Here is a 15557-nt window from a genome sequence, read left to right as displayed (position 1 = left end):
AAACAGGGTGGTCAGGGTAGGCCTCACCAGGAGAGTGACATTCGGGAAAGACAAGGGGGAAATGCAGCGAGAAAAGCATACACGAAAAACCCTTCGCTGCCTCTCCTTTGTCCCCAAATCAATTCCTGACTTAAAACATAGCCTTCGGCTTGTTCTAGCCTGGATCCTGCTTTCTCCAGTCTCACCAACAGAGTCTCACACACACACACACACACACACACGCATGTGCACACATGTTCTGTCGCCACACTGGCCAACCTCGAATGTCCTACTCTTCCTGTGTCGCACATGGCAGATACATAATGCTAGTCACGGCATAAACATAAAATAACAGGGTTTGGGGAGAACAGAGGAGGCTAGTTGAATGCGGCAACATGGAAAACATACAAAAGTTCTAGCCACAGGGGCGCCTGGCTGGCTCAGTAGGCAGAGCATTCACCTCTTGATCTCTGGGTTGTGAGGTCAAGCCACACACTGAGTGTGGCTCCTACTTTACAAAAAAGTCGTAGTCATAAAGCGAGGCTTCCAACCTCACGCTCACTTCTAACCGCAGATCGTTGGCACGTGAAGGGGAAGTTAAAGGTCATCCATTCCGCCCCTCACTGGGGCCCAGAGATGGAGGGTGGCACCCTTGGGGTCCCACAGCCTTACCTGCACAGTGAGGCCAGATATGCTGCAGGAGTAACATTTTATGCACGCAGTTTTCTCGCGAGGCCTCAAGTTCCTCTACTGAGTGTCAGAAGGAGAAATGACTGGTTAGATTTCCCCTCCACCAACTGACCACAGATGAGCTGAGTGCCGCCGTTGAAGGGGCCCCTCGCAGATCCCTGCGACATCCGAGGCAGCGTCATCTTTCCTGACTGAGGATTCTGTCTGGGGGCTCTAGGAATGTGCTGGAAAAGACAAGGGCAGAATCTTTGTTGTTCCTCAGGAGGAGAGGACTGTCAAAATATAGAATCCAGAAACGATCTCTTGGCTGCGGACCAAGGCTTGACTGGCTGCGGTGGAATCTTATGAGCTGGGGTTCTGTGGTTGGCACCAGACTCTCTGCCCGGGGTCTGGAGGAGGGGAGTCTCTGGTGGCTCAGAAAGAAAAGGGGCACTTTAGAACTTCAGGGCTAGAGTGTTATAGCCATAACACACATGAGGAAGTTAGAACTAAGTGTGAAGGTCACCGGATTGTGACAAAGCCAACAAAAACAGTCAAATGAATAAAGCTGTGTTGTCAGTTCTTCTACGGGGGGATGGAGGTGTGGGCTAAGGGAACGCATGAGAGAGCCTGCTTGCGTGAGGGTCAAGTCTTCTTACTCCTGTTTCCCAGGTGAAGCCCAGGGAGGTGAAAAATTACACCCAAATCTCCAAATCCCTCCCAAGCTCTTGCAACCCAGATGCTTCAAGAATATCCATGAGCTTCCTCCATGGACCAGTGCATTCCCCTCAGCAGGGCTCCCTCCCAGACCCCCTCATGATGTCAGTCCCATATTCTTTCCCTGAGGCTGACCTGATCCCTGACATCCCTCTAACCCCCACTATCCTTCAGACTGAGGCTCTTACAAGCTGCCTGACCCTGAGCAAGTGTCTTGACCTTTGGCGATCTGCTTCCTCTCCAGAAATATCTGTGCTAACGACGACAAGGGCTACCATTTATTGAGCAAGCTCCCATAACCAGGTTCTGTACTGAAAATTTAACACACGAGGCTTCATTTAAGCCTTAGAACATCCCTATGACATAGATTCTGTTATTATTTTCATTTTATTGACCAGGAAACTGAGGCTCAGAAACACAATACCTTTTGCCTGAGGTCCCAAAGCCAATACTTGCTGGCTCAGGATTTGAACTGAGGTCACACTCCAGGCTCAAGTCCTCTACTATTACTGTCTCTGGTAAGATTTCTCTGAGGTTTCCTTTTTCCCACTGGACAACTGTGTATTTAAAAATGAGGGCGCCTGGGTGGCTCAGTTAGTTAAGCGTCTGACTTCAGTTCAGGTCATGATCTCATGGTTGATGGGTTTGAGGCCTGTGTCAGGCTCTGTGCTGACAGCTCAGAACCTGGAGCCTGCTTTGGATTCTGTGTCTCCCTCTCTCTCTCTACACCTCCCCCACCTGCACTCTCTCTCTCTCTTAAAAATAAATAAACATTAAAAAATGAAATACTGTTAAAGGTCCCTCATCCCCCAGAAAATTCCCTGCACCTCGAAAAATTGGATGGATAAAATGGGCAGACAATACACAAACAGAGATACCAAAAAGAAAAAAGTTTACCACCCTAGTAATCAAAGAAATACAAGTTAAAATTAAAACTGTGTGTTGCTTTTTTGCTTATCAGATTGGAAAAGATAGAAAAAGAACAGCCACATTTAAAAGCCGAGGGCATAATTTAATTTACTCCTGATTTGTTGCTATTTGGCCCATAGAATGGACTTTATAATTTTTCACTCGTGTAAAGCTTTGCTCGCGTTATTAGAAGAGCAATAAACTTTTTAAATGATAATTGCAAAGACAGGTCAAGTGCAAAACTGGGTAAGGAGCCAAACGGTGCGCAGGACGGAGCCCCCGCTGCGCTGGCGACTCCGGCTGGCGCGCCGCCGGCTCGGGGACCCCTGGGTGCGCCCCAGGCCGCCCGGAGTGAGGCCTCACGTGGGGACCACAACTCCCAGGCACCCGCGCGCCCGCCTCACCCCGACATGTGACCGCGCCGCCCGGGTCGCGACCGCGGCGGCGGCGGCTGGACGGACTCGGAGCTGGGAGCCCCGAGGGAGTAGCAGCGGCTCCGGCGCCCGCTCGGCGCGCTCACCTCGAAGGTGAGTGCAGGCTCCGCCGACAGCGACGACGCGGGGCGGGTGGCCCGGGCGGGACCCTCGAGTGCCCGTCGCCCCTTGGCCGGGAGCGAGCCTTGGGGGGACGCGGGAGGGGGAGCTGGCGGTGGCTTTGCTTTGGGGTTTTCTCTTATTTGTGCCTCCCGCTGGGAGTCAGTCCGGCCCAACCGGACGAGCGGTGGAGGCGCGGTGGGTGAAGACGGACTTGGCCGAGGGTTCCCTGCCCTGGGGGCAGTGACTTGGCGGAGATTCCGAGAAGGCCCCCATCAGGAGCTAAGGCCCGGTGCACTTCACGCACCGAGAACACGCCCGGGGGTGTGGGGGGGGGGGCTCTCTGTCGCGGCTAACCTGTGGTCTGAATCTCGGGGCGGCGGGGGGGGGGGGAACCCCAGACCCAGCTACTTTCCATCTTCCCTACATTTGGGTAGGAAGTGGCATTTCAGACTATTTTTTTTAGGTGGAGTTCACCTGGGAGAGAATGACAGCTTGCCAGACTCTTTGGTCTTCGAAGAAATAATACATCCCACGAAGAATGTCATAGAATTAAAGATACAGGAAGCCAACACTGGTCACTTAGTCGAAGGCTCACCCCCCACCTCCTACTGGGTTTCTAAAAGGGGAAATAGAGGGGAAGAGTTTGTGAAAAGCTCCGGAGGAGCCGGGCAGCACAGGACAGGGACATAAGCTCCCCCCTGAACTCTTGGGTTTATAAATGAGAGAGCGCTTCTCAAAGTGTAAGTAACCGCAGATGAGAACGTAAAGAAAACAAGTCCATGATTGCTCTCTTCTTCACCACAGCCTCTCCCTGCCCAGGGTGGGGCCCTGAATAAGGCACAGATAAGTTAGACTTGGGGTCTGGAGGCTGAGATTCCACCCAAGTGGGGAAACGAGGGTAGGGCGCTGCCTCATGCATATCTGACCACAGGGCCCTGTTTCACTGAAAAATGTAGCCCCAACTCAGAGTATTGCTGATTTGAGTCTTGTTCTCCGGTTGAAAAGGCAAGGGTAGGCGAGGTTTTGTCTTCCCCCTATTCTTCACTCCCCAGTAGGTGGAACCACTCTCCGGGCACTTCCAGCTTGGAACATACTAAACTCCGTCTTCCCCCTGGCTGCCTCCTGCGCACGCCCCCCCTCCCCCCCCACCCCCTGCTTCAGATGTCCAAGCCATCTGTCTTCCTGGCTGGGTTAGGTACCTCCCCAGGGGGCTTAATCCCCAGCACCCCCAGGAAGCATCCTCTGTGCCTCCCTTGCACTGAACTACATACACCTGTTGTAATGATCTCTTCCCTTCCCTCTCCCCTGATGGATGGTTAGTTCTGTGAGGGCCAAGGACTTGTCTCGTTTGTCTCCGTATCTCCAGCATCTGCATCCCTAGCAAAACGAAAATCATTGTTTGTCAGCTGAATTACATTTATTGCTTTGTGGGTGTTCAAGTCCACAGCAAAAGTTGTTTGAGGCTCCTGAGAGCGCTGGCCCAGGCCCAAGGATGATAGAAGGAAGCCAGTTAGGGAACTTCTCTGATTAACTAGCCGTTGGGGACATTCCAGTCATGCCAACCGCTTTATTAAGTGAACCCAGAGAGGGGGCATATGGTGCAATACCCCCTCTGCTCCCAACGCAGAGATGGTGCCCAAGGCTTCTGTTGAAGCTGAATGAGCGTAACTCCAGTGTAAATGGAGTCTCACAGGACGATTGGTACTTGTTTGCTTTCATATGTCCATCTTTTGTGAACATTTTGTCAAGTCAACGTATATGCTTTTTGAAATCTTAACAAGGGATGTCTGGCTGGTAGGATTGAAAATGATTTATACTTTCTTTTTGGTACTGTTTCAGCTTTTTACATTAAGCAGGTACCCCTTTCCCATTAGGGGGATAAAAAGCTATTTTATCTCAGAATTCTTCAACATGATTTTTATATGATTCCTAGGTTTCCCTTTTCCTCTTATGTGGTCTTGGGCAAATCCCTTCCCCTGCTGGGACTCATTTTCCCCATCTGGGAATGAGATGGAGGTAGAGAGGGGCCAAGTGGGACCAGATCAGTGTTTTTCACACTGAGTTTCTGCAGAGCTCGGACCCCTCTCCCCTCCTCACTCAGAACCCCGGGTTTTATATGGTGGAGTTACAAGGAAGATTTTATTTGCCAGTGATCCCTGGCAAAACACACACACACACACACACACAGAACAAAACAGAGTTGAAAGCCAGGGGACTAAAAAAAACCCTCTGAGAGAAAAAAAAAAGTGATGCCCAGCATGGTGACTATAGTTAATACTACTGTATTGTATATTTAAGAGTTGCTGAGAGAGTAGATCTTAAAAATTCTCATCACAAAAAGAAAATTTGTAACTGAGCAGTAATGGATGTTAAGCTAGTCTTACTAGCTGATCATTTCACAATATATACAAATAGTGAATCATGTTGTACACCTGAAACTAATATAGAGTTACATGTTAATTATATCACAATAAAAGAAACTCTCCAAGGACACTCTAGCTCTGACATTTGGGGATTCTAATACTTGCCTTAGAAGGCAAAGCTTCTGTCATCTGATCCCACTCAGCCAGGGTCCCCTTAGCTGGTGGAGCCCTGATGGTATTTGCAGAGTCGCTGCTGTGGACTACTTACCCGGTGATGAGAGAGGACCTTCCTTTCCCTGAGACGGTGGACTAATATTGATCCCTCCGGCTTTAATGTTGCCGAACACAGTCATTAAGCCTGGTGTGGGTATTGAGAATCGCCACCTGGCTCCCTTCTTGTCCTCCTTTCTTGGTGATCGAGGGGAGCATAGCATCCTGGAATCCTGGCTTGGCATCCAACTAGACCCGGCTTAGAATCTCCGCTCTGCCAACTTCCTAGCCTTGGCACCTTCAGCAGATTACTTAACTCCTCTGAGGCTAGTTTCCCCAAGTTTCCTTTCCATGAGATTGGCCTAATTGTCCCTGTCACACACAGGGCTGTTGTGAACTGAGATTATGTATAAAGAACCCTTGATGCCCCTGCCGACACAGGATGGGCAAGGCACTCTTTGAGAAGGGCACTCAGATGGCAGCTGCGTGGTCTGTGCTTCTGTCTTCCTTCTTTCTGCGAGGTGGAGAGCTCATCGAGGGCAGAGATGTTAACCTTTGTCCAGAATGCTGGGCACAGAATGGGGTCACCAAATGTTTAATGTAAAATGAGCAGACGGATGTGGAGCACACAGTGGAGATGGCGGCATTGGCCCCTCCAGGATACACGTGGCTGGAACAGAATGGCTAGGGCCCAGGGTAAGAGAGGCAGCCGTTCCACAGTCCGGTGCTTCCCCACTGGGTTTGGAGGGCACAGAGGGGACATCTCAGCGTGACCTGACAACACCGACCTGTGTGGTAGTCCCCACACCTCACTTCCACCCGGAGCAGGACCAGCTCCATGATAGCTCTGCTGTGCACCTGCTGTGGGGCCTTGGATGCGTCCCTGCCCAGCCTGGCCTCAAGTTGGTCCTGGGGACAGCTAATGTCCCTTCCTGCACTTAAGACCAGTGACCTCGCTCCTCTGGGCCTTTAGCGAAGGCTGCTGGAGAGCATTAGGGGCCATGACTTCCACTGCCCTAAGCCCCCTGTAATGCAGATTCCCTTCTCTTTCAGATGCATTTCATTTTCTCCAATGAGGTGGTGCTTCTGTTTGATTTTTGGAATGTCCACAGTCCTGCAGGTAAGAATTGAGAAGCCCAGGCTTGTAGCTTGGAAAGCCTGGTAGCTCTAGGCAGTGGACAGCCTGGGTTCTCTTTACGCTCTGTGGACGTTTAAGTGGGCTCAAATGTAAGGGCCTGACTCCTCTTACAATTGAGCAGGAACTTTGCATTTATAATTCCATTTGCAAGCACTGCTTTTCAGATCCCAAAAGGCACCGTTATCTCACTGTCACAAAGGCCCAGAGAGAGGCCAAGGATACAGCTTTTGCCTCTACTACAAGAGAAGGAACTGAAGCCCAGAGAGGGAAAGAGACTCATCCAGGGTCACACAGCGAGTAAACCTCAGAGCCAGAAGTAGATCGAGGTGTCTTGTCTCCTAGCACCTCCTTCATAGCATGCCCAGCGTCAGTTCAGAAACCCAGAGCAGCCGCTGCTGGTTGGGCTTTAGACGAGACACCAGTTTACAAGAGAAGGATAGGGCTTTGACTTGAAAAGGCAGAGCTGGGCCCGAATTCATGATGGAGTTCTGGTTCAGCTTCAATGACTGCATTTTAAAAGTAGAATGAAAGTGGCCCACATGCCCATCCTTGCAGGCGTCGATCAAATAAATCATGATCATGCCTTCAGCAGGTTACCATGCCGGGGATCCCAGTCTGTAGTACCCCTTCTCAAGGCTCTGAGTCGACTGTGCTCTGCCAGGCTGTCCCCCTCAAAGCCTCTCAGGCAGGTGCAGTCAGACAGTGGCTGGGACTGGAGTCCTCCTGAAGACCTCCTCATGTTCCAGTCGACCACTCGCTGCTGGCTGTCAGCGAGGACCTCAGCGGAGGTTGTTGGCCGAAGCCCTCCGTGTGGCGTCTCCTATGGCCCCCCGGTTTCCTGTGGCAGGGCAGCTGGGTCGCAAGGAGCGAGTGTGTCAAGAGAACGAGGTGGAAGTGCATGGGATTTTTAAGACCCAGCCTTGGAAGTCACAGAGCCTCACTTCCACCTATATTGGGTGAGGAAGTCACAAAGGTCTTCTCAGCCTAAAGGGTGGGGGGCATGGACCCCACCACTTGATGGCAGGATGCTGACATTGTAAGCAGAGCACGTTGGCAGGGATAGGGTGAGGTGGCCGTCTTTGGAAAATAGACTCTATCACAGACACTATGAAACCCCAGAAATAAGGCAGATCTGTGTGAACTAAGGGGAACCTCTGTACAAGGTGTACTTGGATGGCGACGTCAGATGCAGAAGAATATGCACAGACAGGATGCTGGCGTTCAGACAAAGGCTTATATTGACAGCGAGGATCCCTGGAAAGCTATGGAGGAAAACGCTCCAGGGAGACGACTGGGGTTTTAGGGACTGGGCTGGAAGACTAACCTTTCACTGTATACCCTTTTGCACCAGTTGAATTTGTACCATATGCATGTAATTACATGTAATTTTATATTTTAAATAACCTGCATCTTTTGTAGATGATTTCCTCCTGGGAGCCCAATAAAATAACTATAGCTGGACCATTTAGTATCCCTCCTCTTGTCTTGTAAAACCAAAGTAGCAATTAGCAGCTAATTTTACACAGCAGCCCTAGTAAGTACTTAATGTTTTCCATAAAATAACTTACTGGTTCTCCCCCCTCCCCACACACACACACTATTATACAAGCAATAAACACAGTAGAAACTTTGGGAAGTTAGGTGAGAAGAAAATAAAACTCTCTTATATCCTGGGGTGCCTGGGTGGCTCAGTCAGTTGAGTGTCTGACTCTTGATTTCGGCTCAGGTCATGATCCCAGGGTCATAAGATCGAGCCCCATGTCAGGCTCTGCACTGAGCATGGAGCCTGCTTGGGGTTCTCTCTCCCCCACTCCCTTTGCCCCTCCCCCGCTCATTCTCTCTAAAATAAATCTCTTATATCCTAATTTGCTAAGATGATTACGACTCCTTGGCTGAATCTCCCTTCTTCCAGACTTTTCTATGTACATACTCATAAACGGAACCTCACTGTACATGCTCTTCCCTTAACAAGAAGTCATGACAGGGGACGCCTGGATGGCTCAGCCTGTTGAGTGTCTGACTCGTGATTTCGGCTCAGGCGCTGATCTTGAGGTCGTGAGATAGAGTCCCACATTGTGCTCTGCGCTGGGCGCGGAGCCTGCTTGGGATTCGCTCTCTGCCCCTCCCCTGCTTGTGCCTTCTCTCAAAAAAAGAAAAAAAAAAGCAGTCTTGACAGAGACTTGTGACCCCTGCAGGGGGAGCAGCTGGGGGCGGTGGCATGTGTCTTCTTCACCCTAGGACCCTACCTTTCCCAGAGGGCTTCTCTTCCTGACCTCAAAGCCATACCCCGATAGGCCAACCCTTCCAAGAAAGAGCTGGAGAGGGAAAGAGACAGTGAAGTTCTGAGCCCACGGCAGGGGGAGAAGATGCGAGAGAGGCGGATGGGATGGATTCAGAGGGAATGGGTGGAGGTGGTCTCCTGCCACCTACCCCAGGCCCCAGGGGAAGCTGCCAGAAGGCGACCACGGCTTGCCCGGCCCGGTCTCTGCAACTCGGCTTCGTTTGACAGGCATGGCCCTTTCCGTGCTGGTGGTCCTGTTCCTGGCCGTGTTGTACGAAAGCATCAAGGTTGGCAAAGCCAAGCTGCTCCACCAGGCTGTAGTGAGTGTGTCCATCCTCTCCAGCCAGCAGCTCACTGAGGAGACAGACCAGGATTCTTCAGCCTCAGACTCGGCCCCGGTCAGCAGAGCCCGCCTCAGGTAACAGGCACAGTGTGCGGGGAACGGCAGAGTACTACTCACAGTCACCCTGAGAGAGAGGCTGGGCCCACAGGGCATTAGCCCCACTTCACAGAAAGCACATCGAGGCCCAAGGAACAAAACTTGCCGAAGTGCTTACCGTAAGTAGTGAGGACACCCGATGCCCAGGCCAGAGCTGTGAACAGCCACTTGGGAGGCTCAGACCTTCAGAATTCTGTGCAGGCCTCTGCCTAGCAATACGGGTGTCCACCCGGTCCCCCTCCAAATCTCAGCAGTTTCTTAGGTCACTAAGGTTTCCAAACCCAGGATGGAATCTGCAGCTGTCCCTACACAAGTAGTGAGAATTGCTGTCAGTGGTGGATCTATCTGGGTCAGGGAGCCCCCTCCTCCCTCCTCCCCCTCCTCCCCATCCCGGTCTGATAAGGCAGTCCCGTAGGGTCCCAGTTCTGCCCTCTCTCCAGCTCCAGCCGTGCGTCAGGAGCCTGCCTGCTCCTTACACGGGCGTCTCTACTATACACACCCACCCTGCAAGGGAGGCGTTCTTATTCCTGTTTCCCTGATGAGGAAATTTCAGTTCAGAAAGGTTAAGTTATTTGTGTTAAGTGACAGAGCCAGGAGCTGATCTGCCACCAAAGCCCATGTTCTTTCCATTGTAGTATTGCCTCTCACAGTAGATTCAGAAGGAAAAAAAAAATCTGCTTTACTGATTGATGAGTTTGTATTATCCTTTATCAGACATGACAGAATACATGTCTCATTTTCCCTTTTGCCTAGGATGCCAGGAAGCTCAGAGCTAAATGTAGTAAAGAAGTGATTATCCAAGGCTCCTTGTACAAGGCCCTGTCCCGTCAGTGGTTTCTCATAGAGCTCTTTGAAAAGAAATCTCTTCTGGGTGAAGCATACAAATTACAAATAAGCTCGTCCTGTAACTCAGCTGCTCTTTCTACTTCCTGACACCAGGTCCTAGCTTCCAGCTCATTACCAACATTAACATGGCTCTCCTTTTCACCTAGGTGGTTTCTCTGTCACTTTGGCCAGTCGCTAATCCATGTCGTTCAGGTGGTCATAGGCTACTTCATGATGCTGGCTGTCATGTCCTACAACACCTGGATTTTCTTCGGCGTGATCCTTGGCTCTGCTGTAGGATACTACCTAGCCTACCCACTTCTCAGCATGGTTTAGCTGGTGAGGGCTCTGCGGGCACCGAGGGCTAGAGAGAGCTGGGGCCCCCTCTTCCAGACACTGAAATTCCAGCCCCATGTCTCCCGTTTCTTCTGATGGCGGTTCCTCTCCTCGCTCCCAGCTCTTGGAGACTTTCGGCTGAAGCCGGCACTTGCTGCCTGGAGTTCGGAGGCCACCGCAGCTACCTCTGTCCTCAGCCATCATGCACAGGGCCCGGGCACGGTCATTTTGTGCCTTAGTAAGGCTTCTGTGGCCCGAGGGAGAGTGGAGAGACCAGAACCTGGGGACAGGGTTGCTGAGCCCATGAGGACTTATTTCTGTGACTCAAAAATTAAGAATTTCCAAAGATCTTCAAGACAGGGAGATGGGTTCTGGGTGACGAAGGTCATGGAAGCTGTATACCTTCTGCTCTCGTGATTTGTGCCTTATGTAGAGGAGCATCTTCCACTGGCCTTCCCGACCTCTTCTGTCTGAGGGATGGAGACCACACTGGCTCCTTTTTCTCACCTTTCTGCCTTTGGGACACATAAAGTTTGTCCCCTGCTGTGGATCATGAGAACGAACTAAGATTTTTCATTTTCCCCACTGAACCCCTGGTTGGCAATTTTGCACATTAATACAAGACAAAATTTTTAATGAAATGACTTCATGTTATTCATGATGGACAGCAACTTCTGCTGGGAACGGTTTCTCCTTCTTGTGGGGAGAATGAGTGACAGCAGATGAAAGGCAGAGGAGCTGGACTTATCCTCTGGGTAGGGAGCTTCTCCCATCAGACAGCACTGTCTGCGGGAGGAAGACAGTCTAAGGGCTTGAGGTGTCTGGGGCACTTTCCATGGCTCCAATGCCTCCTTTGATCCGGATCCTTCTTTTAGCAGAACGGAGAACTGCACTGAATGTTCAATACTTAACGTTCTCTATTTATTACTTCCTGCTCAGCCATAATCATCTGGTGGGGAAACATGATTTCATTCACTTGAAATACTGGGTAAGCCACGGGGGTTGCTGACCGAAGACGCGATAAGCAATCAAACCAAAGCATTACATTTGTAGACTTAGATGGAACTCTCCAGATAGTTCACGTTACAGAAAAAGGAAATAAGAGACCCAGGGAGGGAAAATCACTGCTGTATACTGTAATGCCTGCGTTCAAGTACCTCATGGGCTAGATGAAAGACGGTCTTAAGCTTTGGGGATTAAAAAAGAAATATACGTTTTAATAAATATATATATTTTAAACAACGTGTGACCATTCTTGTGTTTCTCCTCACTGAGACAGCAAGCACACGCCGCCCCCCCTCCCCCCCCTTATAACTCAGCAGGAGCTGAGACTGAGTCTGTGCACCTGCTATGAAGACAACTCTGTGCTCAGGGAAGCCAGCCCTGAAATGCCACGCCCTCAGGCAGACACCCCACAACCTTAGCCGAGCCGACAGTCATTCTTATGCTCACACACCAAATACTGACTGGGGGCTGTGCCGTGAGAAAAACAACGCTTTGTCACACAGACTGCAAAGCACCTTCTCTCCCTAGGCCAGAAGCAAAAATACATCAAACCCCCCTCTTTAATTTACAGTGACAACAGCAACAGAAAGTATGTGCCGCCTTCAGTATTGACCAGCGCAACCTCCACGCCTCAGCAGGAAACTGGAAGGCTGTTCTGTGTCATGACGGATGGAAGGTTTCCAGTGTCCAGCGCGGTCTCGCTGATGCAGCCTCAACGTATCCAGTTATCCGTGCTGAGCGGCTAAGGCTCCCTCCCCTGGGCACTGCTGAGATGAGCACTTCTATGGGTGACCGGCAACCTCTTTGGTTTGATACAGCCTCTAAAGGTGTGTGGGGCCCGAACAGCACAGAGGGCTTTTAGAAAATCTATGCTCTAGAGAAGCTAGGTAGACTAAGCATGTGGACATTCTTCAGGGCCAAGTCACAAAAGGTAGCACCTTCACTAACCTGAATTTTTAAAAATTTAACAGACACCAGCTTTGTACGTGCCAGTGTCCTAAGCACTTTACAGTATTAACTAATTTAACCTTCACAACAAGGTAGGAAATCTGTCCGTCTTAGAAAAGAGGAAGCTGAGCACTGTGAGTGGCAGAGCTAGGAGGCAGGGCCAGGCAGCCTGGCCCGAATCCGCTCATCCGCACAGATGAGGGGGAGGCTAAGAGAGTAACTGGCTAGGACCACATGATGCCCAGTGGCACGAGGCTGACTGTATGTAGACTGTGGGGACTGAAAAGTCCGTGCTGTGTATTTTACCACAACAGTCCAGAGATTCTGTTCCAGGAGATCTGGGATGGGACCCAGGGGCCTGTATTTCTTAGAAGCACCACTGCCCTCTTCCCTCAACGCAGTGATAGTCGCCACCATGGTGGACCAGAGTCCAGGCTCTAGAATAGGCTGGCCAGGATCTGAATTCTTGTCCTCTTGCTTCATAGCTATGTGACCTTGGACAAATTAATTTACCTCGAAGCCTCAGTCTCTATAAAATGGGGTAACAGTGTCTTCTGCAAGGGCCATGGAGATGAGACAGTCTGTATAAAGCACTCAACAACAGAGCTGAGTCAGTGGTAGTTCTGTTGCCCAGCCCCACTTATGGCGGACAAGCTCACAAAAGATCCATCTTCACAAAGGATGGTGTCAGGCCATGGGAATTCAGGAGCCTATCTTACAAACATTTTAAACCAGGGAACGTTTTTGTTAAAATTATTCTTTTTGAAGACTGGTTGCATGGTCTTTGGAAGAAGTAAAATGACCACATATATTGTCTCACTACTCTTCTTGGCATTTGCCCTGGCCCTGAGTCCACAGGGAAAGGAAGCTGCTCTCAAAGAGAAGCATCAGGGATGCCTGGGTGGCTCAGTTGGTTAAGCATCTGAATCTTAAGTTTGGCTCAGGTCATGATGTCAGTCGTGAGATCGAGCCCCACACCGGGCTCTGCACTGAGTGTAGAGGCTACTTGGGATTCTTTCTCCCTCTCTCTCCACCCCGCCTTCCCTCCCCCTCTCAAAATAAATAAACTTAAAAAAGTGGGGGGAGGAGAATCAGTCCCTCAGGTGCCATGATGAATGATAATGCAGCGTTTGGACCCTCCCACCTTCTGTCCACGGCTTCCTAGGGTGCAAGACTGAGTGTGCCAGATCAAGCGAACGAAATGACGGGTTCTCAGATAACCACGATGCCCCAAGCCTTCAACGGCTGGGACGAAAGGGGACAGCAGAGTGGGGACATTCCTTGAAAGCCTGAGTTCCGGGGTACCCAGGGAGTATGTCATAATGCTTTTGTGCATGTTAACCAACCCAGGTCTGTTACAACTCTTACCCTGAGATTCCCAGAGAGGAGCACGGCCTGCCTTAGCACCAAATTCGATTTCTCCCCAAGAGCTTGTGTCAAGTTCCATTGCAGACATTTATTTGAGTTTTGTTAATTTCAAATATTCATTGACCTCTTGTATCAGACTTAAGGCAGAGAAAAGATACATGTCCCAGGACTGCAGGCAAGGCTGTTAACCGAACCGGGGTTTAGACAGTGTAATCCGCCCTGGGTTCCACCAGGGAGACCTCACCCAAGGCGACAGGTTCTGTTGCTGGTGCACGGTTGAGCATCGGGAGGCAGATCAGTCTGAGTTAGTGAAGAGACTAAAAAGCTCACAAGAGGACAGGACTCTTGTAGGTGACTGGCTGGAGGCTACCCACCAGCCTTTCCTCCCAACGGGACACTGAGGCAGGACCCCAACGTTGTGAAGACAGGCTCACGCTCCTCTCGGACCAGCCGGGCGGGGCGCTCAGAAGCTGGGGAACTCGGATATCTGCACCGCTGTCCTCAGAACGCTCACCTTCACCTCCCCCTGTGGCTCGTCTAGACCCAGGGCTGGCTGTGCAAAATCGCGCTTAGGGAAGGGGCGGTAGAGAAACCTTTGCACCGGTTTCCTGGGGCTTCATCCCAGCCAGTCAATGTCATCATCATCGTCATCATCTCCAAAAAGGGGTGTCGGGGGCGGGCGTCCCTTCAAGCTCTGCCAAAACAGGAAAGAGTAGTCAGTCCTCACTTGTCCCTGCACCAGACGGCCTTCCCGCCTGTGTGAGGGGAAGTGAACTGACACCCGTTCCCGGCTCCAGGTTGGAAAGGAGGGTGTTGGTTATGGTTTTACTGAAAGGACTAACCCCGAGGCCATCATACCTGGGCTTCCAGATAAAGCTGAGACAAGCAGGCAGAGAAGGGAGGCAATCTTCCAACACAGACACAAGAAGACCAACTTTGTTTGCCTAATGACCAAATTAGGCAAATTGCCTAATTTGGTCATTTATTTGTGAAACACATGTATTGATTTGACAGGTTTCTTCTCATGCAGTGACTTACACATTTCGTGTGGGAAAAGCAGGGTCGATAGGGGAGAGATGGGAGCAGGAGGAAGAAAGAGAGAAGCAGAGCAGCCCTAAGGGGAGAGAGAAGATGCAGGAAGATGAAGGGAGGCTGGAAAGAATACAGCTCTATCCGAAAAAACATTGCTGTGGCCCATGGTGGCCTGTCTGGTTCTAGATGTGACCCCGCCATTTGAGAGAGAGTTGAGTTCAGCGGCTTGGCCACATTACCAAGTGGAGAAGCCAAGAGATGAAGAAAGCCCAGGAGCACAGGGCCACGGCCCCCGCATCCTTGATCTCACTGGCCCTTCCCTCGCTTCCTCCACCCGGGTAGTAGGAAAAGGGGGATTAACAGGCTCTGGAGGAAGTTCCCTACTTTTCATGACTTGAGCTCCTGGCCTTTTCTTCTGGCTTGGTGGGGACCAGGTCCCATGGGGGAAGCAGGGATTGATGCTGGAGAAAGGCACGCACAGACCACCCCCTACTAAGATACTTTCTGCTCTGAGCTACCCTGGCCCAGGGTCAGTCTTCACAGGGCTGGCCAAACAGAAGGCAGCATGATGTGGTCAGGGGTGCCTGGGCTGATCCCATCTCCACCACCAACTAACAGACCTTGTGCCTCTCTCTGGGCATCAACTAGGTGATCTCTATGCTCTGACAGTAGTGAATAAAAATGTGGCTCACTGCTTCTGTTCTATTCTGGCTCTCCATTTACCAGCGTGATAACCCTGAGCATGTTATTTAAACTTGCTGAGCCTCAGTCCTCTTTCCTACAGAACAGGATAAAAGTGCCT

The 15557-nt window shown here is 50.9% G+C and overlaps 2 protein-coding genes across 6 annotated transcripts in view; one reads left to right on the top strand and one right to left on the bottom strand.

Moving 5' to 3' along the window:
* The first annotated feature begins 2661 nt into the window (after positions 1-2661).
* On the top strand, positions 2662-14047 carry SLC31A2 (solute carrier family 31 member 2). Of its 3 annotated transcripts, none has more exons than XM_027034862.2 (4): positions 2662-2801; positions 6437-6503; positions 9031-9220; positions 11979-14047. In XM_027034862.2, exons 2-4 carry the CDS (start codon positions 6437-6439, stop codon positions 12151-12153), a joined length of 432 nt encoding a protein of 143 aa, XP_026890663.1. In that variant the 5' UTR covers positions 2662-2801; the 3' UTR covers positions 12154-14047. The 3 variants fall into 3 exon arrangements, with proteins under 3 accessions (XP_026890663.1, XP_026890665.1, XP_053060751.1); XM_027034864.2 differs by lacking the exon at positions 11979-14047 and adding an exon at positions 10234-11644 and having other exon boundaries at positions 2669-2801; XM_053204776.1 differs by lacking the exon at positions 2662-2801 and adding an exon at positions 2837-3550.
* Positions 13787-15557, bottom strand: part of FKBP15 (FKBP prolyl isomerase family member 15) — a 55090-nt gene continuing 53319 nt past the window's right edge. For all 3 annotated transcript variants that reach the window (XM_015075977.3, XM_015075986.3, XM_053204764.1), the window contains exon 28: positions 13787-14417. In XM_015075977.3, the coding sequence (XP_014931463.1) occupies positions 14340-14417 (78 nt within the window). In that variant the 3' untranslated portion in view covers positions 13787-14339. The remainder of the gene's footprint in view (positions 14418-15557) is intronic.

This window comes from Acinonyx jubatus, chromosome D4 (genome assembly GCF_027475565.1).
Source record: "Acinonyx jubatus isolate Ajub_Pintada_27869175 chromosome D4, VMU_Ajub_asm_v1.0, whole genome shotgun sequence".
NCBI classification, from domain to species: Eukaryota; Metazoa; Chordata; class Mammalia; order Carnivora; family Felidae; genus Acinonyx; species Acinonyx jubatus.
The sequence above is the reverse complement of the archived record's forward strand: the minus strand, read 5'-3'. Positions and strand labels throughout refer to the sequence as shown.

Coding starts and splice junctions, on each gene's coding strand:
- SLC31A2 (XM_027034862.2), top strand. CDS start 6,437: ATGCATTTCATTTTCTCCAATGAGGTGGTGCTTCTGTTTGATTTTTGG. Junction 6,504..9,030: donor GAATGTCCACAGTCCTGCAG/GTAAGAATTGAG, acceptor TTCGTTTGACAG/GCATGGCCCTTTCCGTGCTG. Junction 9,221..11,978: donor GTCAGCAGAGCCCGCCTCAG/GTAACAGGCACA, acceptor TTTAATTTACAG/TGACAACAGCAACAGAAAGT.